This window comes from Scyliorhinus canicula, chromosome 5 (genome assembly GCF_902713615.1).
Source record: "Scyliorhinus canicula chromosome 5, sScyCan1.1, whole genome shotgun sequence".
Taxonomy (NCBI): domain Eukaryota; kingdom Metazoa; phylum Chordata; class Chondrichthyes; order Carcharhiniformes; family Scyliorhinidae; genus Scyliorhinus; species Scyliorhinus canicula.
This window is the reverse complement of record NC_052150.1, coordinates 70204284-70232142: the sequence shown is the minus strand read 5'-3', so window position 1 is coordinate 70232142 and position 27859 is coordinate 70204284. Positions and strand designations below refer to the sequence as shown.

Here is a 27859-nt window from a genome sequence, read left to right as displayed (position 1 = left end):
CAGATTGCGACTCTAAAATGGGGACAACCCTGGCTACTGACAGCAAATCAAATGAAGAATTTCACAATGTGCTAAGACAGGAACAATCGCAAAAAGACTGTACCTTTTCCCAACTGAGGTATGCACTCAAACAATTCAGAACATCTCCTTTGGCACGTTGCTTGGCAACAGCTTGCATAGCTTTATTCACTGGTCCTTGCATGGAAAATATGCTCCGCCAAACACTCAAGATGAGCAACAACAGTTTGCTTGAATCTGGAAAGTCTGGAAAAAAAATAACATTATCAAGTAGAAAGGGTGCACAAGACAGTCTAAATCTATGACCTGAACACACATGCTACATGCAACATTGCAATGTAAAAGAGAATTTTCAGACGAGATGACCACACAACAGAACCACAAAGCAAACTGTAAGGAGGCATCTGGAAAAGCTTCATCAGCTTCATAACATACAAAAATACAATAATTCCAGTTTAATTAAAAACACTGAATGCTTCCTCTGTACAAATTTTCTGAGACTGTTTGAAATATACTGGTGTCTCAATATATCAAAGTCTGAAGGGCAGCATGGTGGCGCAGTGGGTTAGCCCTGCAGCCTCACGGCGCTGAGGTCCCAGGTTCGATCCCGGCTGTGGGTCATTGTCCGTGTGGAGATTGCACATTCTCCCTGTGTTTGCGTGGGTTTCGCCCCACAACCCAAAAATGTGCAGAGTAGGTGGATTGGCCACGCTAAATTGCCCCTCAATTGGAAAAAATGAATTGGGTACTCTAAATTTATATTTAAAAAAATATCAAAGTCTGAGGTGCCTGGCACGAAGTTCAAAATATCAAGTCTTTGATTATACAAAAATGTCTGCTTCCAGTCTAGGTTCACTCATCTGCACTTGTAGGCTGCTTGTATTAATTACAGGGAAAGATATTTAGCATTCATGAATCTCACCTAACATCAATGTTGTCGCAATGTCGTATTTTGACTTCAGTGCTGGTCTGCCAGTCTCTTGCTCACCAATATCCGGCGCCATGTCAGCGTACAGTGCAGCATCCTCCCCTGTCTGACTCTATGCAGTATAGGAAGAGTCAGAGTGATACTGGGAGTTTGAACAGTTAGTGCTATGCTAAGCTGCTTGGTTTGCACTAGGTTCATTTGTTTGAATTTGCAGGGGCTCAGCAATATGGGAAACATGGGCTCTCAGCATTCGTTCTTCACAAGTGGGATTAGATCTTAGGACACTTACTGAGCAGCAAAGAGGGAAGATCAGCGAACCGGCATTGGAGTTGACATCTGATCAGGTTTGGGTCAAGACGTATTGTATAGATATCTCAGGTAGAATGAGAGGATGGGTTACAACCCCACATTGTTGAGGTGAGGGGATAGTCAAGTAAAACTCAATGCAATTTAATCATAGGTACCAGAACACGCTAAAGCTTCAATAGATCAAGACATCAATATATTAAACATTCCAATATAAGACATGTTGTGCCGTTGTTCTAAATTAAGACAATGAAAGAAACAATTCTATTTGCTAAAAAAAAGTAAGCTGTTATGTTCATTCCCCACTGATGAATTGCAAGTAATTATCCTGTAGTGCAATAAAAAGCTTTTCCAAGACTGGATTCTAATACTCTTCAAATCTTTTCTTTCCACCCAATACACATATTCAAATGCGATGGCATAAAGGAGGTGGAGAGAGGCCATACCTTTCCCTACTGATGGGTACAAAAGGAGTATTTTTGCAGATGGAATGCAGCCTCCCCTTCTTTCTGCCAGCTGATAAAAATTCCCATGAATTGGGTGCAAAGGGAGAGTCAAGATCATGGAACTCCTGCAATCGCTGGCCGACTCTCCTTATAATACAGGACAGGCCATTTAGGAATGAGATGCGGAGGAATTTCTTCACTTACAAGGGTTGTGAATCTTTGGAATTCTTGGCCACAGTGGAGTGGAGTCTCAGGCATTGAGTATATTCAAGAATGAAATCGATAAGATTTATAAAATTTTGACACATAAAAAACATTAAGGGATGCGAGAAGTGCAGGAAAATGGTGTTGAAGTGGAAGATCGGCCTCGAATGGTGGAGCGGGCTCCTGCTCCTATTTCATATGTTCTTATATTACTACCTAGCTAGCCCAAATTAAAACTGCATTCAAAACAGCTCTAATAACCTAGTTAATGGACATAGAATTAATGGGTTCAAACTTGGGGCTCGTTCGGCAGCACCGTAAATATTCATTTCCTTAATCTCCAGTGGTTCAAGGATGCATTGTGTGTTATCTTTTTAAAAATTTGTCAGTAGCATGGCAAGCCAATGCCAGCTGTACCTGAGAAGGTGGTGGTGAGTTGCTGCACTCCACAGGGGATGAGTACACCCACAGTGCTGTGAGAGAAGAGTTCCAGGATCTTTAACCAGTCACAGTGAAAAAATGGCAAAAAAGTTCCAAGTCAGGATGGTGTGTGGCTCAGAGCAATATTTTCAGGTGGTTGTGTTCTCATGCGTCTCCTGCCTTTAACCTTCTGGGTGGTTGAGGTTGCATGTTTGGAAGGTGCGGTCAAAGGAGCACTGGCAAATTGCTGCTGTACATCTTGCACACTGCTGTCTCATTATGCTATTGGTGGAGGGAGAGAAAGATTAGGTGGTGGATGGGTTAAGGTGGTGGATGGGGTGCCGATCAAGCAGGTTGCTTTGTCCTGGATGATGCTGAGCTCTTTTGAGCGTTGTTGGAGCTGTACTCATCCAGGCAAATCAAGAGCATTCCATCATACTCCTGACTTGTACCATATAGATATTGTACAGGCTTTGGGGAGTCAGCAAGTGAATTACTCAGTGCAAAATTCCCAGCCTTTGACCTGTTCCTGTAGCCACAGTATTAATATTGTGGCTGGTTTAGCTCACAAGGCTAAATCGCTGGCTTATAAAGCAGACCAAGCAGGCCAGCAGCACGGTTCGATTCCCGTACCAGCCTCCCCGGACAGGCGCCGGAATGTGGCGACTAGGGGCTTTTCACAGTAACTTCATTGAAGCCTACTCGTGACAATAAGCGATTTTCATTTCATATGCTGGTCTAGTTAAGTTTCTGGTTAATGGTAGGGCACTCAGCCGTGGTTACGCTGTTGAATCTCAAGGGCCATGATGTGGAGATGCCGGCGTTGGACTGCGGTGAGCACAGTGAGAAGTCTTACAACACCAGGTTAAAGTCCAACAGGTTTGTTTCAAACACGAGCTTATGAATCTCAAGGGAGAATGGTTACATTCTCTATCCTTGGAGGTGGCCATTGCCTGGCATTTGTGTGTTACTTGTCCAAGCATAAAACAACATGAGAGCAACCAGGTTCACTTTATATAAAAGCTTGACGAAAGTAGCCAGGACACAGGATAAAAGAGCAAGAAGAGTGAACAAACACAGTATAAACGAACACAAGGAAAGAGGCGGAGACACAGGATAAAATAGTGCAAGGAGTGATGGGGGCACAGTATACATGAGCGTGAAGAGAGTGAAGGAGACACAAGACTAAATAGCGTGAGAAGAACAGTGGACATTCAACATAAAAGAATATGGAGAAGGCGGTGGAGATTCAGTATAAAAATGTGCAAGGAGAACGATGGAGACCCAGTATAAAAGGCCGTGAGGAAAATGATTAAAAACAAAATTGAAGCGCATGAGAGTGACAGAGATACAGTTTAAGAGAATGCAAGAACAGTGAAGGCACAGTATAAAAGAGCATAAGGAGAGTGGCAGATACTGTATAAAAAAGTGAGCAAAGTGGTGGAAACCAGTCTACAGCTTCAGAGCAAACTGACTGTGTTCGAAGAAAATCAAAGTGTGACGACAGGGAAAGTTAAGTGATTGGTTGGTGAGTATTTTTCTCAACTTCCTTCCGAAACTCAGGTGATTAATTTGTAATTGTAAGGTTTTATTAATTGTAGTAAGGTTTAGTAGTGGTAATATAGTTTAACAGTAATGGGGGGGTTATTAATTATAAATTTAAAAAATAAATCAACACACAATTAGGCCGACAGGGTAGGTGATGCGTTGCAGCTCTAATATTTGGGATCTAGTGGATGTTAATCTGATCCACCCAACTGCCTCTGCAGCAAGTGTCTGCAGCTCGAGGACCAGTGACTCAGAATCAATGACCTAGAGGCCGAGCTACGGGCACTGCAATGCATCAGGGAGGTGGAAAGTTACCCGCACATTTTAATTCGGAAGATAGTTACAACCATTAGGACAGGGTCATCTGGTTTGGTCAGTGATCGGGGACAGGGGACTGTGGCTGCAAGTAAGGTAGGTATGAGGATCGTAAAGGTTGAAGTGGAGGAGCCTCAGTTCTTGCAATTGCCTAACAACTTGAGATTCTTCCGGCTTGAATTGATGAGAGCAGGTTTGCAAGGTGGATGAAGGAACTGACCGTGGAAATAAATAGGAACTTAGTGGTAGCAAGAGATATTATAGTCAGAGGGACAGGCAGTGTTTTGCAGTTGAGAGCCAGAGCCTGGAAGGCTGTGCTATGTGCCCAATGTCAGGATTTGACACATCCATCACCTCACGACTGAAAGGGAACTTGTACTGGGAGGGGGAGTATGTAGGTACCAATGACATAGGGAGGACTAGGAGAGACGTTCTTCTTATGGGGTATGAGCAGCTAGGGGCTAAATTAAAAAGCAACCTCAAAGGTAATAACCATTGGATTATTACTCAAGTCGCAAGTAGATTGGTGTGGGGTAAATTAGATTAGAGAGATGAGCATGTTGATCAAAGACTGAAGTGGGAGAAAAGGGTTTTGATTCATGGGGCACTGGCATCAATACTGGGGAATGTGGGCGCTGTGCTGTTGGGACAGACTTCACTTGAACCACACTGGAACCCATGTTTTGGCGGGTTGAATAACTGGGGTGCTTTAAAATAAATAGTAGGGGGAGGGATCATGTGAGAGGCCATGTGCTAAATCAAAGGGAAACAATGAGGTAACAGACAACCAGAGTGGGACAGGAAGGGATAGAGTGTACAAACCTACGGGTGCACTAAGAGGTAATGCCAGAGAGTCCAAAAATGGGAAAAAGAAAAGGTTAAAGGCTCTGTATCTGAATGCATGCATAATATCTGTTGTCTAGCATGCAATTAGTCCTGTATTGTAGCTTCACCAGGTTGGCAACTCACCTTTAGGTGTGACTGGTGCTGCTCTTTGCATGTTCTCCTACACTCATTGAAGCAGGGTTGGTCCCCTGACTTGATGGTAATGATAGAATGAGGGATATGTTGGACCATGAGGTCACAGATTGTGGAGAAATACAATTCTGCTGCTGCTGATGGTCCAGGCATCTTATGCATTCCCAGATGCAGCTACAAGATGCATTGCAGCATACCATTAAGGCATTATTTGGAAGCACCTGTGAAACCTGCAACTTCTACCAACTTGAAGAACAAGAGCATTAGGTGCATGGGAACACGGGTTCCCCTCCAATTCACCCTGAGTTAGAACCATGAATTTGGAACTTTTCCACTGTTCGGACAACATCCTGAAACTCCTTACCTAAACGTACTGTGGGAATACCCTACACAACACAGATTGTAGAAGCTCAAGAAGGTAGCTCACTAGAACTTTCCCAAGGACAAAAGGGATGGGCAATATGCCAGCAATGCCCTCCCCTATTAAAGAATAAAAAATGCATTTAAGAAGCAGAGCTTGTACTTATTGAAGGATATCTGATTAATAAGTTACAATTTCCCTAGGGCATCCAGAATAACAGGTTTCATTAGCTTATTTTACATCAGTATGATCATCCAATTCAGATTCATAAACTTACCTTCCTTTAAGATACTGTAAGAAAGGAGACGGGCTCTTTCAAGATCTCCTTGTTGTCGGCAGATTGCAACATAAACTCGAGAAAGTGCCTGAAGACAGTTACCATCAAGGGTTGTTTGTTCAGCCTTCAGTTTCTTGATGATAGCCATCAGTAAAGCTTCTGTTAAATCCTGTCATCAAAGAAACAAATGAATAGGTACTGCACCAATTCTGGCTTGGGTCACTGTCTGTGTCGAGTCTGCACATCCTCCCCGTGTGTGCGTGGGTTTCTCCGGGTGCACCGGTTTCCTCCCACAGTCCAAAGATGTGCAGGTTAGGTGGATTGGCCATGATAAATTGCCCTTAGTGTCCAAAATTGCCCTTAGTGTTGGGTGGGGTTATGGGGATAAGGTGGAGGTGTTGACCTTGGGTAGGGTGCTCTTTCCAAGAGCCGGTGCAGACTCGATGGGCCGAATGGCCTCCTTCTGCACTGTAAATTCTATGATATCTATGATATCAACAACCACCAATAAATTATAATGCCTCTGACATTTTATAGAGAATCTATACCAAAGAAACAGGCCATTCATCCTAACCGGTCTATAGTTATTTAGAATTGACAAGATCCCTCACTAATTACTTCTTCATCAACATGGTCTTTAATTTTTCTCCTGCAGAATGTGACTCCTTGAATGTTTTTGCATTGTAGTACACACCCATGAACATATGGCCAAATAGCTTAGAAGGACTATTGTTCCTGATCAGAATCAAAACTATATAAACTTACTCAGCAATAAAAACATAAGTAGATATGATCCAATCATGGCATCTCGCCATCTAAAATGGAAACCTAGCCTTGGCTGCCAACAAAACAAGGCAATTGGAACTCCTACCATTGCAAGAGAATAAAATTGGACCTGTCCCCTTTCACATTTACAAATAATTGTGACCTACCACCATTTTCCCACAATCTACAAAGCAATTTGTACCATTGGGGAAAAAACATGACTTTGAAATATTCCTTTAAGCACATCTTTTGACCTGATCCAAATAAAAGGACAAAGAACAATACAGCACAGGAACAGGCCCTTCGAGCCTGTACCGGCCATGATACCAACCTTTGCCAAAACCCTTTGCACTTCCTTGTGCCGTATCCCTCCATACCCATCCTATCCATGTGTTTATCAAAATGTCTTTTGAATGCCGTTCATGTATCTGCTTCCCCAACCTCCCCTGGCAACGCGTTCCAGGCACTCACCACCCTCTGGGTAAAAAACCCTGCCTCAGACATCTCCTCTAAACTTTACCCCACGAATCTTAAAACTCCCCCCCCCCCCCCCCCCCCCCCCCCCCCCCCCCTCCCCCCGTAACTGACACCTCCGCCCTGGGAAAGACTGCCTGCCCATCCACTCTATCCATGCCCCTCATAATCTTGTAGACCTCCATCAGGTCACCCCTCAACCTCGGTCTTTCTAAGGAAAACAGTCCGAGTCTATTCTTCTGGTAGTGTGGTGACCAGAATTGTGCGCTATATTCCAAGTATGGCCTTACCAAGGTTCTACACAACTGATGTTGGGGCTGATTTAGCTCACTGGGGCTGATTTAGCTCACTGGGCTAAATTGCTGGCTTTTAAAGCAGACCAAGTAGGCCAGCAGCACGGTTCGATTCCCGTACCAGCCTCCCCGGACAGGCGCCGGAATGTGGGGACTAGGGGCTTTTCACAGTAACTTAAATGAAGCCTACTCGTGACTTCATTTCATTTTCACAACTGTAGCATGACTTGCCCGTTTTTACCCTCGATGCCCAATCCAATGAAGGCAAGCATTCCGTATGCTTTCTTGACTACCTTGTCCACTGGTGTTGCCACCTTCAAAGATCTGTGGACCTGCACGCCCAGAACTCTCTGACTTTCTATATTCCTAAGAGCTTTGCCATTTACGGTATATTTCCCCTCTATGTTAGACCTACCAAAATGTATGACCTCACATTTGTCCGGATTAAACTCCCATTTGTCATTCCTCTGCCCAAGTCTCCAACCTATCTATGTCCTGCTGTATTTTATGACAATCCTTAAGAAAGTGGACATGGACCGTTCTTTCGCTTCCCCCACCCACCAAATTTAACAACTTTGCCACATTATTATTTTAACAATTGCTAAAGTGGCAAAATCATACAAAGCGTTTCAATTATGGAAATTATTTATCATGGATTTGCATATGTGGCCTCTCCATTATTACTCATTTGCTGGACAATTACCATGGCTAATGGAATTTCACAGCAAAATCAGTAGCTTGTCTCCATTGAATATACAGGAAGACCACACTCCAGATAGCGTTACAATGGTTATTGATATTTAAAACCATTGTGGTATTTGCCAATTTATCATCAAACTGATGCTAAAATTTGTGGCACCTGTTTAAAACGCATACAAAGTGTATAGTGTGGTAGTCTAATACAGGAAAACAGGCAATTTTGGTCTCTCCAGGATGATTCTAAGTTCTCTTTTCAACTTGGGTTGTAAAGTTGCTAAAAAAAAAAACTGGATTGTACTTGCAGTTTCCATGTACATTCCATATTGAATATCCTTTACAGACATGCTATTAGACAGAGCTTCTAACAGAGCCTCACCATGCATCAAAACATATTTAGTTTTGAGGAAGAGATCAGCAGGAGTAAAAGATAATATTAAAGTGAATCTTTAGGGTTACAATTTTCAGGTCAGCATCACTACACCGATAACAATCCTCACAACCCATCCAAATCTTGAAGGGATCCTATTGGGTTGGGGGTAGGAATTACAGTTTCCAACAGGTTAATCCAAAAAGCAATCTTTTTTCTAATCCATTTTCCAACCTTTGACTGGGCCTACCTTTTACACCCTGTCCCCATGCCATCTGGATAATGTTATAACATCAGCAATAATATAACAAATCTTAATATATACACTCAATTCCTTCACAATATCATCATATTTCTTGCCATTAAAGAGAGGCTCTGTGGAGTCCATCCTGTTGACTACAGCGATTAGTTGCTTGATGCTCAGGTAAACACCATAAGGCCATAAATAGAGAAACATGAAATGGATGCAATAATACATTGCAAAGAGCCTGGCACAGCCCGATGGACAAAAATTGCATTCAGCCCCCTTGAGAAAACAGCACCATGGTTTAGTAATCAAGTACTTCTTAAGTAATTGGCCAGCCCATCACAAGACAAATGTCCAGGATGGGAAACGTGGCAGGGCCTGGGTTTTAGGTCTGATAAAATTGGACATGTTAAATTAAGAATTGGACATTTTAAATCAAACTGTAGTCAAACTCATGCAAGCTGGTGGGAATTTATTGGTATTTACTGCAGACTCCACACAGGGATCCAAGCCAGGAATTGAACCTGGGACCCTGGAGCTGTGAAGCAACTGTGCTAATCACTGTGCTACCGTGCTGCCCTATTTTCTTTTTGTAGATGCCAACATGTCTGCTTTATTATTTCCCCCACTGTCTCTTTTAAACTCATGTTTTTTTCCAAATTTCCTTCGCCATCCCAACCCATTGAAAGCATGATAATCTTGTGCGCAGGTCTAGCCATTGAAATAGTCAAGTTTCCATAAATTATTCATGTACTAAATCTATTAACACTGAGGCGGCACAGTGGCGTTGTGGTTGGCACTGCTGCCTCACGGTGCCGAGGACCCGGGTTCGGTCCCGGCCCCGAGTCACTGTCCATGTGGAGTTTGAACATTCCCCCCCGTGTTTGCATGGGTCTCAGCCCCACAACCCAATGATGTGTAGGGGAGGTGAATTGGCCACGCTGCATTGCCTCCTTAATTGAAAAACAAAATTGGATACCCTAATTTGTTTTTAAAAACCTATTGTCACGAATAATATGTGGCACAGTGGTTAGCACTGTTGCCTCACAGCAACAGAGACCCGGGTTAAATTCCGGCCTCGGGTGACTGTGTGGGGTTTGCATGTTCTACCCATGTCTGCACTGGCTTCCTCCAGACGCTCTGGTTTCCTCCCACAGTCCAAAGTGCAGGTTAGGTGGATTGGCCATGCTAAATTTCCCCTTTGTGTCCAAAAGAATAGGTGGGGTTACTGGGATAGGGTGGAGCCATGGGCCTAAGTAGGGTGCTCTTTCCAAGGGCTGTTGCAGAATTGAAGGGTCAAATGGCCTCCTTCTGCACTGCAGGGATTCTATGTTTTTCTCAAACCTGGTAAACTCCTACGTGTGCAGCTTCTTACCTAATGACAGAAATAGAAGCTTGACAGGGTTATGATATTAATTGTGGAGAAAAGTGTGTTTATATAAAAATACTGCACTCAGTTTGTACAGATTGAACAATTTTGCATATAGAATTTTTTTTTAAATTGAAACATTTTCAAAGAATGACAATGGTATAGCTGAATTTAGCTAAATCTGATGTGTTTTACTTTTTACAAACACCCCATGCTACTGGTGAAGGCCAGATCATCAAGTGAAATATTATGCCTATGGCTTATTTCCTATATGTTTGGCATTTGTTCCAGAATTGTCTGTTTTTTTCCATTGGAAAATTGTGCCCATCAGCTATGGTTCAATCATTGTAAAGGCAGAGTCTTTAACCTAACTGCCACCTGCTGGAGCAGTTTTGAATTAGATAATGAGGCACTGTATCTGTTATAGTTTGCTCATTTGTAGTAATTGCCCTAAGTGAAAGCTATTTAAAAGTTGCACTTGTGCTACATTTTCACCCCATTCTCCTGTCATTTCTCATTGGGGTTTACCAGCCAGTTTCAGATATCACAGTTTCAGGTATCACAGTAAGTCAAATTTGAGCCTCAACATCGGCAGCCAAGGCACCCCTTGCTTTGCATAGCTCAAGGACTCACTGGGCTATACAGCTTAGTAAAAGACAAGAAAGACAATCATCCCACGAAACAAAATTGTATAACATGTAACTAAAACGTCAGAACAAAACAAAGCACTCAAACAGCAAACTACTCTTGAAATGCAGTTGCTGTTATGTAAACATAACCAGCAGCACGTTTATGCACAAAATATCACAAACAAGTGAAATGAATTACCAATCAATTGCTTTCAGTGATTATACATGGTGGATTATCACTGCATATTCAAAATTACTTTTGAAGTGTAGTTAATTAATACCACACAGTACAACAAACCTAGCCCTCAGTGGCACTTGTAAATATCCTTACCATCCTCGATTATCAGCAGTAATCCAAGGAGATTAAGTTTTAAACATTTGTAATATATCAAATTACTACCATGAGCCAAGTTTGATAAATCAATTGACTACCGCAGTACAGTGATAGAATTGGCTACACATGCTTACCTTATTGCCACTCAATTCACAAATTACTTCCTTCTCTTCATCACGCAATACCGGGAGCTGAGGAATATTTCCAACAAACACATGGCTGCGAAGAACAGGCAGTAGGTCAAAGCAGGACCGAGTGATTTTCATTAAGGCACTGGCTACAGCCTCGTCATCTGAATTAATAGATTCAAGAGGCTGGGAGATATGTTCAAGCTCAGTTTGCTGCTCTGCTAGATTATGTTCAAACTTAGTTTGCTGCTCTTCTAGCCGATTGGAAATTGGTTGGGTTGCGTCAATGACATTTACAGTAGAGGTCTCTTGCGGGGTGATTGAATCAGTGGTAACATCTCCAGTCTGACACTTGTTTTCTGTTTTCGGTCTCTTCGCCTTTCCTGCTCCATTATCTTCTGCACTTCGTTTGGCAGCCATTTGCTTTCTCCTGGGTTTCTCCACGGTACCTGATGTGCAAGCAATATCTGGCTGTTGCTGCTCCAACTCTTTTTCACGTCCATCAGCTTTTGCGCCTTCTGATCTGTTATTGCTTACTGCTTTCACAAATGCAGTTGTGGCAGAATTGATTGCTTTGAACCCCATAATTTGATTCACAGCCCCAGCCTGGGGCTCACTATCTGTAGGGCCACGGATGCTGAGCTGAACATTTCCACGGAGAATATTTAAAGTTCTGGCACGGGCAGAGAGGTTGGGATACATAGCATCCAGAATTTTTACAGAGTTCTCTTGAGGTAAAGCTGAACCCCCAGTTGATGAAGCAGACTGAGGCAGTCTCCCTGGCACAGGAACAGCATGTTTTGGGGTTGTAGTGCAAAACTGTAATGGAGAAGACTGGATTCTTTCATTACTGGCAAATTCTAATGGGGATGGCGAGTGCATTGAGGGAGACTTTTGTTGAGAATAATCCAAAGGAGGTGAAACTGAAGCAGTTTTTGAGGTCTCTTTTGAAGGAGAAGCCAAATGATCTGCAGGGGAACTGAGAGAGATTATACTAGATATTTTAATAAGAGGGGATACTGGTTTTGCAGCTCTTGCAGTTCTTGGAGGTGTGGCTACAAGTGGTGGCAGCAAAGGAGGCAGAGGTTTTCCCATTTCTAACATTACTTGATGTATTTCTTGGGTGCACAACGCCGGAGTGGAAGTGTCAGTATTGGTTTGTGCAGGTGGATTATTTGGATTTGAACCTCTTTTGTTTCTTCTTAAACCTACACGACTTTTAGAGGTCGACTGCACATCTGCCTTTTGTAAACCGCCATTTTGTTGCGCATCTCCATCTGCTTCTATCGTATCAGCTGGTAATCTTCCACATGGCTTTCTGCTTTTTGCAGTCTTTTTGGAGGTTTGCTCACATTTCGAAGTTCCAAATGACTCCCCATCCACCAAATTGTCACCTGTATTTTCAAATAATGCCCCTTCTTCATTTAATCCCACTGTGTGAACGGGTCTCTGATGGTCTGAAGGAGTATCAGGAATGAATGGATTCCGCAGGTCACAATAACTAGCATGTCGCTTTGCCTTTGGTGTTCCTACCTCACCTTCTTCAACAAAGTCCACCTGAGGAACAGATTTAGGAGCAGTTAATAGTAGATCACTGCCAGTGTAAAGCACCATTTGTGAATCATCATTTTCAGTTTGCGTTGAACTGTCCACTCTTTGTACAAAAGATATATGACTGCAGGTTGTTCCTAGAGGTGTATTTGTAGAATTATTCACCATTGTTCTATTTGAGATGCAGTTGGGCACTTTCTCTGCAATGCCAATGGTATTCTTTTCCATTTGGCTGCCAAAGTGCTCTTTCACACAAACGTTACTGTCTTGGTTGGAACAGACTTCCAATGAGTTTTTCAACATCTCCACAGCCTCGGTTTCATTTTGTTGACAAGTGTTTTTCACCAAATTTTCATTTTCTATTTGCGTACACCCTAACAACTTGCCAGCGCTTGGGCCCAATTCTGAAAATGACTCATTGTCACAAACATGGAGCGCAGAGGTATCCAAGTCTAAAGCTGAAGTTGAAGCTTCACATTTCACTGACATGGTATTGTCCCCATTTTCATCTGCGTTTTCATAATTCATATCAGCATTTGTTTTGCCCACTGGGGTTTGACAGCGATTTTTTTCATCCAAAGTCACTGGTTCAGTTGTACTCTCGATGCATTCAGGATAGATGGCCGACTCATCCTTAGAATGCGTTATGCTTTCGCTATTACTACCTGTTTCGTGAGATTCTGATGCACGTTTAGAATCAAAAGGCAGTTCATCACACTGAACAGTAACACGGCCATTAACAGAAGGGGTGTGATGCTCAGTTTCCAGTTTCCCAACCCCAGTCTGAACTTGGAGCTCACGATTCAGATTTCCAGATGTGCACACTTCAGTCGCAATTTCCCTTTCAACCACTTTCTGATCAATGGCCTCTGTTTCTCCCTGGGGAGTTGGAATCTTTCTATGCCACTGTTTTCTTTTGACTTTTCTAACCAACATTGAGACTTCTGCCTCAGAGTTTTGTGGATTCATCTCACAGATCTGCGGTGAAGCAGTGCCAGATTCTTGAAGTGGTATCTCTTTACCAGGTCGCCTTCTACTTTTCAAATGTATATCCTCACTTTTTTCTGAACTTGCATTTTCTTCAGATTGCTCTACATTATTATTTAACGTATCACGTGCTTTGTTCTGCCCAACTTCTATTAGACTTTCTTGTCCAATGCAGCCCTGCAACTCATCTGGACTTGTGGACTGAGTTGAATAAGTATTAATTTCAAACTGTGGGGCAATTTGAACAGAAGACGTGCATTCTCCTGACGGATTTAAAGTAGGATCGTTTATCTCTCCTATATCACTTTTTCCTTTTTCCTCATTTTCCATCAACTGATCTTTTCCTTCATCCCACTTATCAACTGGACTTTCACGGCCCATGCACTTTATCATTTCCGTATCTTCAGTTGACTCTGACCACGTGGAAAGGAAACTGTCACATTTGTTGGAAATGCCCATAGTAGAAGTACAATCTGCGGATTTATCCTGAGCAAGATCGGTTACCATAAAAGAACAGTCTGATTCAAGAAAAGAAGATGCTTCTTTTGCTCGGGTAATTATGTCATATTCCTTTATTGTGAACTTGATTTCAGGTTCGTCAATGGAAGACTCCACCGAAATCAATGTGCATTCAATAGATGCACATTCACTGGAACTATCATCCTCCATCTCCAGAACATGTGGAGAAACAAAGTCTTTGCACCTATCCGGAAGAACACCACTGTCAAACTCAACAAGCGGAGAAGCCTGCTCCACCTTAAGACAATCGTGACCCCTTGTTGTAGACTCTGCTTGGGTCAGCTGAGTACTGATTGGCACAAAGGTTGATATATATTCATCTTGCTGTCTGTCAGATGTAGAACTGTTTGAATCTACTTCATTCATCTCCATATCCCGTCTAGAAATGGAACTGTTCTGAGCGGTGCCAGCTATCAAAGAGCATTCAGATTGAAGTGAACTGATCTCCTCGAGTTTGTTGAGACTGTCTTTCTCCTTTATTATTAAGACTGATTTGCCATGTTGAATACATTCCTCTTCTGAAGGTACTGTAAGTTCATTGTTAGGACTACCAGAAGTAGAACTCTTGGAATCTACATTGTTTATCTCCAGAGTTCCAGTACAAACACTGTCCTCGGACGTATCCTTAGCAACATCAGTTATGACAGAATTGTCAGTCTTGCCAAGTACAGCAGTCTCCTGTATTCTGTCAAGCCCAATTGGTTCCTTTGTGACAGACTCTTCAATATCATTGGACAGAGTCAGTGTGCATTTAACTTTCTGATTATCGGATAAAGAACTAACAGAACAAATATTCTCCATCTCTGTATCCTCCTCAGAAACAAAGTTATTTGACTTATCCTGAGATACGGTGGTTTCTATAGAACAGTCAAAATCAGCTCGTGGTGCTATCTCTTGCATTTTGTCAAGTTCACTTTGCTCTTCTGCTACAAATGCAGTATGGGTCTGCTCAAAGCCAGAGGCTGGCACTGAAGTCCGTGTGCTTTCATTGTTTTGATTATCAGGTATCAAAGTACCAGAATCCATTTCCTCCATCTCTGCACACTCTGGAGAAATACAGTCCTTGGACAGATTTTGACCAGTTTCCATAGAACAGTAAGCCTCAGCTGACGGTTTTGCCTCCTCGATTTTGTAAAGACTTTGCTCATTTGTCAGTGGTTCCACCTGAGGAAGCTTCACGACAGTTGGCGGCAACAAAATCTGTGTACATTCACCTTTTTGTCTGTCAGATGTAAAACTATTGCCATTAATTTCTTCCACCTGCATGTCTCTAGGAGGAATACATTCAGCCGAGTTATCCTGAGCAACATCATGTACCACTTTACTGTCAAGCTTGGTGAGTGGCATTACTTCCTCCACTGTGCTGGCACCAATTTTCTCATTTGTCAGTGGTTCCACCTGAGGAAGCTTCACGACAGTTGGCGGCAACAAAGTCTGTGTACATTCACCTTTTTGTCTGTCAGATGTAAAACTATTGCCATTAATTTCTTCCACCTGCATGTCTCTAGGAGGGATGCATTCAGCAGAGTTATCCTGAGCAACATCATGTACCACTTTACTGTCAAGCTTGGTGAGTGGTATTACTTCCTCCACTGTGCTGGCACCAATTTGCTCATTTGTCAGTGGTTCCACCTGAGGAAGCTTCACGACAGTTGGCGGCAACAAAGTCTGTGTACATTCACCTTTTTGTCTGTCAGATGTAAAACTATTGCCATTAATTTCTTCCACCTGCATGTCTCTAGGAGGAATGCATTCAGCTGAGTTATCCTGAGCAACATCATGTACCACTTTACTGTCAAGCTTGGTGAGTGGTATTACTTCCTCCACTGTGCTGGCACCAATTTGCTCATTTGTCAGTGGTTCCACCTGAGGAAGCTTCACGACAGTTGGCGGCAACAAAGTCTGTGTACATTCACCTTTTTGTCTGTCAGATGTAAAACTATTGCCATTAATTTCTTCCACCTGCATGTCTCTAGGAGGAATGCATTCAGCTGAGTTATCCTGAGCAACATCATGTACCACTTTACTGTCAAGCTTGGAAAGTGCCATTACTTCCTCCACTGTGCTGGCACCAATTTGCTCCTTTATTGCGGACGCTGATGTGGTATGCTCCATATCAGAGGGTAGTACTGAAGCTACTATGCTTTCATCTCCTAGACTGTTGCTAGTACAATGAACTTCTGCCTCCGTTGCTTCAAGGTTTGTACCCAGCTTCCCAAAAGAACTGGCTTCTTGTGATGCAAGCTCCCTGGCTTCTACTTCTTTAACAAATGTGCCCAGTCCATATTCTTCTTTACTGCATGGTTTTGACCTTTCAGGTTCTGGTTCCACTGTTTTAAGAATATATGTTACTGGAACCACAGTATTTTTTGAACTTTCTGTGGTATCGTTTCCCTGCATATCATCATTGTAATTGTGTTGTGGAGATGTCAGATTCTTAACGTTGTACATTTCTGGAGTTCTGGTTAGAGTTTCCTCAGATAAAGACTGAACTTCCTTGCTCTCCTCATTTCTACACTGAGCAACTTGGACAACCAAACAAGGATCTGGCATTTCACCCTCTACTTCAGTTTTTGTCAAAACGTGCTCATTCAGGTCTTCAGTTTCAGCCTCAGAACAATCCATTTTCTCCACAGATAACTCTCCAACCATACTTGATGAAATGCCTGCTTCTGCCATGGATGTCTGATCAGTTATCAGCACCTCGGTACATCCAGAACTATCCAATTGTTCAGTCTCTGGAACACTTTCACTACTTCTTCCAGGAAGATTACTACTTTCATCATCACTTGAATCTGTAATATCTCCAAATAAGATCTGGTGCATAAGAGAGAAAAATATTTAATTTCGTTATTTTAAGTTGTTTCTATTTAGAAACTAAACAAAAAATGGCAAAGCAGTATGACATTACTTTTTCATAATTTAATAAATATCAAATGAACCAAAATCAGTGTCCCATGATCTCTTACTTACAAGCCGAGTCTGAGAAATAAGGAAGATCCAGTGGTCAGTGTCCAGCCAGTGCGGTGCTTCTAATTTCAGTTGGACCATTAGTTGGGATGCCTACAATTCAGTTAGCATTACTGGGTTGTGGAGGTAAAAAGACTCCCAGATTCACTGTTGTTGGAAATGCAGTGCCATGGATGTAGATGGCAACAGAGTCAAACAAGTCCTTAGCTCACACACAAATGATAAGTTACTTGGACCAGGGATTGGAGGCTGCTTATTGCACTGGCTTTGTACCTAAGCAAAGTGTTAACAGTTTCTGGCGAGGACAGGGAACGGAACTGGTAAGGGAGAAAAGATGAAGTGGAATTCCTTTGAGCTATTGGCACCGTTGAGATTTGAAAACACAACTGATGGTCGGTTTTCATTTTCAAACTGTTTGGGCCTCCAATTCATATTTTATTCTTCTTGGATCTGTTTCTATTTGAAATGTTCTTTGATAAAAGTTACCAATATATAAACAGATTTTGATACCCTCAATATACCAATCAGCATGACTTTACATTACACTGCTTCAATTGTGGTGACCACATATGTGGGGGTGCTCTGCCTTTTTGTGAAGCTTGGAGCATGCAATGGCATTCAAACACTGTGCCCTGCATTAGACCACTGTAAATATAAATACTGGTTGTCAAAATATAATGAATTAAATTAAATTATAAAATTTAACGGTTGAATAATTGATCCCTCCCCACAGCTATGCCAATATGGATATCGAGGCTGAAAAGTGTAACTGGACTCAATTCCTGACTATTCCCGTTTAGTTAAAAACATTTTCTCATGTATTATCAAATCTCAAGTGAATTTGAAAGTAAGGGAATATAACAACATTTCAGTGACATTACTTCTGAGGAGCTCAGCTGTAGTTGCATTGTTTACATGCTAACCTGAACTGTCGCTCTTTGTATTTCCTGTATGCTAATGGTGTAAAATATATAAATGCAGCTTAATGTTCAATAGTTAGAAACTGCAGAAATCGATAAACAACCTGTAGGTTTTAGGCTGCAGGTCAATTATAAGTTTTCTTTCTCTTTGGGAGTGGGTGGCAGTCCTGACACTGCACAAGAAACTGGGAAGTTTCAGCAGTACTTTCATCACGGATGGCATGGTATCACAGTCGTTAGCACTTGCTTCACAGCGCCAGGTTTGATTCCCAGCTTGGGTCACTGTCTGTGGAGTCTGCATGTTCTCCCTGTGTCTGCATGGGTTTCCTCCAGGTGCTCCAGTTTCCTCCCACAAATCCCAAAAGACATGCTGTTAGGTGAATTGGACATTCTAAATTCTCCCTCAGTGTACCCGAACAAGCGCCGGAATGTGGTGACTCAGGGATTTTCACAGTAATTTCATTGTAGTGTTAATGTAAGCCTACTTGTGACAATAATAAAGATAATGATTATTCTATATCAGTGGCTTTTTAACCTAGCCTAATTCACCAAACAATGTGCGTGAACGGCTGTCATGACAACTTGCACGAGATGATTACATCAGAGCGATTTAAAGGGACACTGTTGAACGGTGGTGCAGGGTGAACAGAGGAATCAACTGGAGTTCTGAAATCCCACGGTTTTACTTTGCTTCACAGATACCTCCCTAGACCTGATGCTGCTGTCTTTAGTGGCCAGCAGTGAGATGCTGTTTGCTGCTGATGGGAGGAATAAGCCTGTCGTGCAGAGCCACGTGACCTGGCTGGACAATGCTGAAGTGAGGAGCAGAAATGCAGTGCTATGCTTCTGGATCCAAAGTCAGAAGCAATTTAGTGATCGAAAGCAGGGCAGAGTCACACGTAAAATTTAATTCTGCGCAGGGATTGACGCCAATGTCCTGTCTCTTGCTCACTCAATTTCCCAATCCTTCAACCCCCCCCCCCCCCCCCCCCCCCCCCCACTTTCACTGGTGAGTTCCAGGAAACCAGTGTACCCACAGTTGAGTTAAAAACCACAGTTTAAAAAACTCTCATTGCCACTTTATGTATTTAATCTGCAACTGCTTTTACTGAGGGGGGTTCCCTGATACACTGCAGCCAACACTGAAATCGGCATGCTGGAGCTGACTTCACAGAGCACTGTCAATTTCAGTGTCTTTAAACCACCTACCTACTCCCAAATTAACTTCATTTTTCAATTTGAACCCCCTCCCCAACCTTTCTCTCAAACAATGCATTTCCAGACATTATTTCAAAAGTTGTACCTAGCTGTCCATAAACACATGTTTCTTGTAATACGAGCTATTCCTTGTCCACTTTTCTAACACAAGCACCTAATCCATATTTTTCATTACATGGTTTGACCTTTCAAGTTTCACTGTTTAAAGATTAGAAAGTACTGAAACCACAGTGTTTTTTTTAATCTTGTGTAATATCATTCCCCTACATACTCTCATTGTAATTGTGTTGTGGAGATGTCAAATTCTTTTCATGAACAGCCTGAAGCAGGAAAAGAATCAACATTGGGACTGGTTTAGCACAGGGCTAAATCGCTGGCTTTGAAAGCAGACCAAGGCAGGCCAGCAGCACGGTTCAATTCCCGTACCAGCCTCCCCGAACAGGTGCCGGAATGTGGCGACTAGGGGCTTTTCACAGTAACTTCATTTGAAGCCTACTTGTGACAATAAGCGATTTTCATTTCATTGTACATATTTGGAGTTTGGGGTCACAACAAAATATTTAATGTTGCACTTTAATGTTCTGAAATAAGGTCGCCCAAGGACCCAAAAAGCATAACTAATAGAACATTTGATAAAATCTATAAAATTATATTCTTCTGTAACAACTACCAACTTTTTGTTTAGACCTGCCTTTTTATTTGAAGGGGAACAGGGCAGTGGAGACAGCTGTGGAGGAAGAGGTTCAGTCCAGTCAAGTATCTCTTGCAGTTGTCGGCTTAAAGCATCTTGTTCATCATCGTCGACAGCATCATCAGTATCAGTACTCGATGCAGTTGGACTGGCAGCGAGATCTTTCTGTCCAGTCAGTTCTATAGTTTTGTCTTCATAGAAGGCACTGTCACCATTGTTTTTCAATCCTTCATCAATTAAACTCTCATCCATCTTTGAAAGTCTGATTTCCTCTTGGTCACACTCCAGCTGATGTGGGGGTGAGGATGTTGGCAGCTCTGATGTTTCCAGTGGACTGCTGTGACTTGGGTTACTTAAACTGCTTCTAACAGTCTTACATTTCTTCTGTGAGGGCCCCTGTTTTCCTACAAGTTTAGGATGAAAATAGTTGACAATAATTTTAAACATATTCAAACATTTGTACTTTGTGAAAACAGGTTTCCCAGACCCGAAACATCAAACAATGTAAGTACAAAGTGCGGGATCACCATATAAGCTTTTTGATTAAGAACCAAGAGCTAGAGGCGTGATTATATAACTGGGTGAATTCTATAGGCCACCAAACCAGTGCAAAAGATTTTAGAGGAACAAATTTGCAAGAAAATTGCAGAGATGTACAAGAACCATAGTGTTGTGATAATGGACAACTTTAATTGTTCTAACATAAACTGGGAAAACAACAGTACAGGCCAGAGAGGGAGATGAATTTCAGGAGTGTGCTCAGGATAACTTTCTCGAGAGCATGTTTCTGACCCAACAAGGAGACATTACTGGATTTGGTCCTGTGGAACGAGATGGGTAAAGTGGATCAAATGTCAGTAAAAGAACATTTTAGGAACAGTGATCATAAGCTTAGATTAGCTATGAAAATGGAATGAGGTTGGTCAAGCGGATCAAATGTCTGTAGAGGAATGTTTATGGAAGAGTGATCATAAGCTTAGATTAGCTATAGAAAAAGACATGGTGAGCTATTCTCCAGAAAAAATTCTAAGTGAGGTAGCGAGCGGGATTTGCTGCGAGTTTCCCGGCGCTCCGCCAAGCGAGTCCAGCAATGCAATTCAACGTTAATTGGTCCACATAATGAAGCCTCGCGGGCTTCTCGCCACAAATGAAGGCTCAGCAGCTGTTTCGCCAGCATCGTGCTCGCCAGCCTCCCGGGTTGAGCAGCATTTAAGCTGCACTTGCTCAGCCAACACTAGCCAGCTCGCAGCAATGGTGCCGAGGAGTCCAGCCCCAAGATTCAGGGACGCTGTGGAGGCCAGGAGAGTGAGCCACAAGGCAGCCAGTGCTGCCTGGGATGAGGTGGCGGCAGCTATCAGTACAGGGAGTGTGACGAGGAGGACTGGCCTCCTGTGCCAGAATAAAATTCAACAACATACACCTGGCAGCTCGAGTGAGAAGACACCAACCCGTACCACCCAGGCAGCATTCACCCCTGCTCCCCACCCCCACCCCAACCCTCCCCTCACCTGCCCCTCCCCCAATCACTGTGAGCCACAAGTGTGGCTAATGATGCGTCTCTGTGTCTGTGCAGGAAAAACTCTCCCATAATTGGCAGGAGAATTGGCACCAGAGTGGCGGTGGGGTCCGGGCATAAGAATCCTCACCTCCTTCGAGGAGCGGGTCCTGGAAGTGACCGGGATGGCCGAGGACAGATCGATCTCCCACACGGAGGCTGGTGGGTGCCGCAGAGGTGAGGAACCACGGGGCTCCACCCATAGGACCTATCAAATGGGAGTAGTTATTGCCTTACTGACTGACCCATCCCTCCCACTGACCGCATGTCCAACCTCCAGCAGGTCCTCCAGCTGACGGTGTTGGCCCATCCCAGGCGGCATCCTTTCCTGATTCTGAGGAGAACACCCAAGAGGAGAACTCCGAGGGTGCAGCCGTGGTCGCAGCACAGCCGTCATCCCCACCCCTTACCAGCGCAGATACACACACCTCAGTGAGAAATGTTAATGGACAGGCTTCTGGGCCACAATCTGGTGAGCACAACACTGCTGATGATGTACATCAGGTGGAGGCAGGAACCTCCACGTGAGACAGTGGACAGAGGGCTGCTGGATCCCAGGACCCAGCTGGGTCCCAGCCTGATGCTGAGGTTGTGGAAGTGGGTTACCCAGAGCTGATGGAGATGATGGGGAGCGGCTGGGACATTCAGAGGAAGATGTCAGCGGCGCTCCAGCAGATCCATAGCCAGTTGGAGGAGTCCCAGAGGCTACGGCGCAGGAGATGGCGCCGGCAATGCGTGGCACCGAGGGCAAAACTGCGAGGGTGGTGACTGCAGTGGACAGCCTGGTGCACGACGTCGGCATTATTAGTGAACTCAGGTCTTCTTGAGATTGAGGCTGAGACCAATTCTTCGGTATGCGTCTGCGAAGTTGTCAAGTATTGTTTGGAGGGTCTCTTCTGAGCGAGTGGAGATGGCGATATCATCTGCATACTAAAGTTCCACGAGCGATGTCAGTGCCATTTTCTTCCTTGGTTTCAATCGGTTGAGGTCGAGTTTGAAGAGTTTTTCGCCATCCTGTAAATAATGTCCACTCCACTGGGGAGCTTGTTCTTGACACGATGATGGATGGTAGCGATAAAGATGCAGAAAAGGGTGGGGGCGATAACAGATCCTTGCTTGACCGCAGTCTTCCCTCAAAGGTTTCTGTCTTCATTCCGATGGTGAGCACTGTCGCTGACATCTCATTGTGGAGGAGTCGGAGGATATTGATGAATTTCTCTGGACAGCCGGCTTTTGACAGGGTCTTCCTCGCACTTCCTGATTGATTGAGTCAAAAGCCTTGGCCAAATCGATGAAGGCCAAGTAAAATGTTTGACGTTGCTCCTGACATTTCTCCTGGGGTTGCTGAGTAGCGAAAATCACGTCCGCTGTTCCACAGCTTGGTCGGGCGCCACTCTGGCTTTCTGGAAGGATTTTTCCAGAGACTGGACAAGAACGTCTAGCAAGGATTCAGGCGATGATTGTCCCAGTGAAGATGAGTAGGCACATTTCTCAGTAGTTCCCACAGTCCGCTTTGTCTCCTTTCTTGAAGATGGTGGCAATGACAGCATCCTGGAGGTCGGCAGGAATTTCTTCTGTCTCAGATTTTCAGCGACAACTGATGGAGATGACTGGTGACCTCTTCTCCTCCAAGTTTGAAAATCTCTGCTGGCATCCTATCCACACCTCTGGTTTTTTCAGCCTTCATGTGCTTAATGGTGGCATCTATTTCGTCCACGCTTGGTGGGGGTCCAAGATCATCTTTGATGGGAAGTTGGGGATTTCCTATGGCTGTATTGTGGTTTTGGGGTTCTTTGAAGTGTTCTCACCATCGAAGGCCAACGCTTTCTCTGTCACTCAAGAGGGTTCTGTTCTTGCTTCACACTGGCTTGAGGTCTAAGATATTGGGTCCGTATGTTGGCTTGGTGGCACTGACGAAGCCCCAGGTGTCCTGCTGATCTGCGAAGAGTTGCAAGTCCTTAGCATTCTCAGTCCACCACTGGTTCTTGATTTCCTTCGTTCTTCTTTGTACCTCCCCCTTGGCTAATTGATGAGCTCTCCACTGTGCCTTGCTGGTTATGTCATTTTGCCAGATGTGGAGAGCTTTCCTCTTCTTGTCAATGAGGTCTTGAATGGTGTGGTCATTCTCTTGAATCAGTCTTGGTGTTTCCTGGTCTTGTAGCTGATGGTTTCTTCACAGCTTGAGATGGTGGTTGTCTTCAGCTCTTTCCAGTTTTCCTTCACTCCATTAGAAGTCTCTTTGGGGATTCTGGAGAAGACAAGGTTGGAAGTTAGTGAGCATGCTTGGCTCTTGAATTTTTTTTTTTAGCTGTTTCTTCATCTTCCCTTGCTTCTGGTGGAGTTTCATGGAAATAGAGGAGTGGATAAGCCGGTGGTCTGTCAAGCAGTATTCTGCACTGCTCATCACATTGGTAATGAGCGCATCCCTTTGGTCACGGGATCAGACAATGATGACGTCAATCATGTGCCAGTACTTTGATTGTGGATGTCTCCAGGAAAGTTTGAACTTTTATTCTTGGCAGAACAGCGTATTGGTGATGGCAAGCTGATGTTCTGTGTATTTGGCAAGCAGGAGAACCCTGCTGGAGTTGCAATTTCCAACTCCTTCCTTTCCAGATTTGGGAGTCCTTTCCAACCCTGGTGTTGAAGTCCCCAAAGGTGATCACATCTTCCTTAGGAATATTGGAGAGTATGGTGCCTAGGGTGGAGTAGAAGGCTTCTTTGAACTCAACACTGGTATCAAGTGTTGGTGCATAGGACCTCAGGTCAGTTTCATGCTGGTTCTTGGTAAGTTGTAGACAGAGGGTCATGAGGCACTCATTTATGCAGACAGGGAGCCGAGAGTCAGTTGCCAAGTTTGCGCTTGATGGCGAAACCAATGCCATGTGTCCTGGGCTGATCTCTGGGTTTGCCTCTTCAGAACGTGTATCCATCTCCACCTTCTCTCAGCTGCCTCTCGCCTGCTCTTGATGCAGAGCAGCGAGGTCAATGTTGAAGTGCCTAAGTTCAGAGGCAACAAGCACAGTTCTCCGTTCCGGTCAATTGTTTTTCTCATTAACCATTTGGGTTTGTACATTCCAGGGTTCTGAAATTCAATTTACTTTCGCACAAGCGGTCTCCTGTTCCTATTCTAAGAGCGAGATGACTGAATGAAACTCCACCATTTACCTGTTGGTCCGAAGCTTGGGATTTCCGTATTTCATGGTCCTGTCCCCTGTCACCTCTCGCCGAATGGCTTTGTCTGTGTGTATGTCTGTGTGTTTGGAGGGGTGGGGGGTGTTGCTGGTTTCTTCTAAGTAGATGCTTGGTGCAGGACATCTTTTAACGTGGATATGCTGTTGCATATCAGCAGATGTACGGTCCTTGACAGAGGGTAGGTCGAGTTCCAGTGGCAAGAGAACCTCGATGACTGAGATCTACCTACTGCTACAGCCTTTATATCCCATTGCAGCCGATGATACCATACGAGTATCTTCCGCCCTATCCACCGCTGAGGACTTGCTTTTGATTGCTCTTCGCCTAGTTCCTCCCCTCCAACCTTACCGTCGGAGGGGACTCCCGATGGCACTGCTCTCCGGATCAACGGAACACTCAAGCCTTTCCACCGTGGCAATGCAAGGAAAGGAATTGCCTTCAAAGATAACTGATTCACATTTCTATTTATATACAAATAGAATGTGTTTCCAATTGCCATAGGGAAGTGGATGGAGACGGCATTTTGAGATCAGGAGACGGGCTTCTCTTGAAAACCCAGGCATATCCCAGATAAGAGAAGTTTGCAGTTTTATCTCATGTGGTGGACAGCCAACTGACAGGTACAGAGCAGGAAGATAGAATTATCCAGTCCTGCACATTTGAGCAGAGAAAGTGCTGAATCTACCATTCACCATGCAGAATACAGGTGGGAGCATATGCTCAGTTTGAAGTCTGATTTCATTCGGACCTAAAAGAGGCTGGATGATTTGCCTAGCTGGGAGCTAGATGACTAAATCTACACTGCAAGCCTCACAGAGAGACAGTTCCGGGATTAAAATTTACTCAGCTGGGAAGTAGAAATGAAGAAATCCACTGGCGACTGGGACAAATGTGAACTGTTATGAGACATGCAATTCTGGGGAGAATGATTAGGAACAAGAACCTGTTTATTGCTATAGTTTAAAGTACAAGTTGCCTCACAAGAAAATGCTGTTTTTTTAGTCGTATGATAACAGTAAATTAACTTTAAAAAGTGAAATCTTGACATGAAATCATTGTAGCTGGAAGTTTGAATTTCTCCTTAAAACAGGCTTCGACGGAGACCATAAAACGGGAAAATTTTCAAACATGGGTGTAAGGCTAAACCTAGCAATCAAAGGCCTGATAGTTGACCTAGGTGGTGGAAAAGCTGTTCAAAATGATAATCCAGGACAAAATTAGGAGTCATTTGGGCAAGGATGGATGAATTAATTAAAGCCAGCACAGATTTTTAACGGTAAATAACTGATGTTTTTAAAGATGAAGTAATAGAATCACCAGAATTGTTACGGTGCAGAAGGAGGTCATTCAGCCAGTTAAATCTGCACCGACTCTCTGAATCAGCATTACAGCTTAATGTCATTCTGCCTTTTCCCTGTAACCTAGCACATTCCTTCTTGAATGCCTCAATTGAACCTGCCTCCACCACACTTCCAGGCAGTGCATTCCAGACCCGAACTACTCGATGTGTGTTTTTTTCAGACAGTTTACAATGTTTCCAAGTTTTGGATTCTCTGTAAACTTTGAAATTGTCCCTGTACACCAAGATCTAGGTTATTAAAATACATCAGGTAAAGCAGGGGTTCCAATATTGATCCCTGGAGAACTCCACTACAAACCTTCCTTCAGCCTGAAAAATATCCATTCACCATCACTCACTGTCTCCAATTAATCAGGCAATTGTTTTGCTACTGTCCCTTTTGTTTCATGAGCTATAACATTTCTCACAAGTCTATTGTGCGGCACTGTATTGAACGCCTTTTCAACAAATACATCATCAGGACTGCCCTCATCGAACCTCAATGTTAACCCTTCAAAAACTCCAACAAATCAGTTATCAGAATTTTCCCTTAAGAAATCCATGCTGGCTCTTCCTAATCAACCCACATTTTTCCAATTGATTAATAATTCTATCCTGAATATTTTTTCTCGAAGTTTCCCCTCCACCAAAGATAAGCAGACTGGTCTATAATTGCTGGCCTTATCCTTGCAACCTTTTTCTGAACAAGGGTGTAATGTTTGAAATTCTCGAGATCTCTAGCACCTCTCCGAGTCTAGGGAAGACTGAAAGATTATGGCCAGTGCCCCTGAGACTTCCTCTCCCACTTCCTTTAATATCCTTGGATGCCTCTCTTCTGGTCCCAGTGTCTTGTCTGACAGTTCATCTAAAGGCATAAAAACAACAGGATTGTTGTGGTGGGTGATTTTAACTTCCCCTGTATTCACTGGGACTCACTTAGTGCTAGGGGCTTGGATGGGGCGGAGTTTGTAAGGAGCATCCAGGAGGGCATCTTGAAGCAATATGTAGATAGTCCAAGAGGGAAGAGGCCGTACTCAATCTGGTATTGGGGAATGAACCTGGCCAGGTGATTGAAGTTTCAGTAGGGGAGCATTTTGGGAACAGTGACCACAATTCAGTAAGTTTTAAGGCCTTGTTGGATAAAGAGAAGAGTAGTGAAGGTGTTAAATTGGGGGAAGGCTAATTAGAACAATATTCGGCAGGAACTGAAGAATCAAGATTAGGGATGGATTTTTGAGGATAAATCAACATCTGGCACGTGGGAGGCTTTCAAATGTCAGTTGATAGGAATTCAGGACCAGCAAGTTCCTGTGAGAAAGAAGGACAAGTTTGGCAAGTTCGGGAACCTTGGATAACGAGGGATATTGTGAGCCTAGTCCAAAAGAAAAAGGAAGCATTTGTAAGGACTAGAAGCTGGGAACAGACAAAGTCTGTGAGGTATGTAAGGAAAGTAGGAAGGAACTAAAGCAATGAGTCAGGAGGGCTAAAAGGGGTCACAAAATGTCATTGGCAAACAGGATTAAGGAAAATCCCAAGGCTTTTCACACGTATATAAAGAGCAAGAGGGTAGCCAGGGAAAGGGTTGGCCCACTAAAGGACAGGGGAGGGAATCTATGCGTGGAACCAGAGGAAATGGATGAGGTACTGAATGAGTACTTTGCATCAGTATTTCCCAAAGAGAAGGACTTGGTGAATGATGAGTCTGGGGTAGGGTGTGTAGATAGTCTGGATCACAATGAGATCAAAAAGGTGGTGTTGGGTGCCTTGAAAAACATTAAGGTAGATAAGTCCCCAGGGCCTGATGGGAT

At 43.6% G+C, this 27859-nt stretch overlaps 1 protein-coding gene across 2 annotated transcripts in view; it reads right to left on the bottom strand.

The window, feature by feature from the left end:
- The window catches only part of ice1 (KIAA0947-like (H. sapiens)), a 95976-nt gene that overhangs the window by 20352 nt on the left and 47765 nt on the right, over positions 1 to 27859 (bottom strand). The window contains exons 12-16 of one of the 2 annotated variants that reach the window (XM_038797190.1): positions 19963 to 20366; positions 16236 to 16980; positions 11113 to 16001; positions 5802 to 5970; positions 104 to 264 (exon numbers count right to left, since the gene is read on the bottom strand). In XM_038797190.1, coding sequence (XP_038653118.1) covers positions 104 to 264; positions 5802 to 5970; positions 11113 to 16001; positions 16236 to 16980; positions 19963 to 20366 — 6368 coding nt within the window. Of the gene's footprint in view, positions 1 to 103; positions 265 to 5801; positions 5971 to 11112; positions 16981 to 19962; positions 20367 to 27859 lie in introns of both variants that reach the window. The other variant, XM_038797189.1, reaches the window with a different exon arrangement.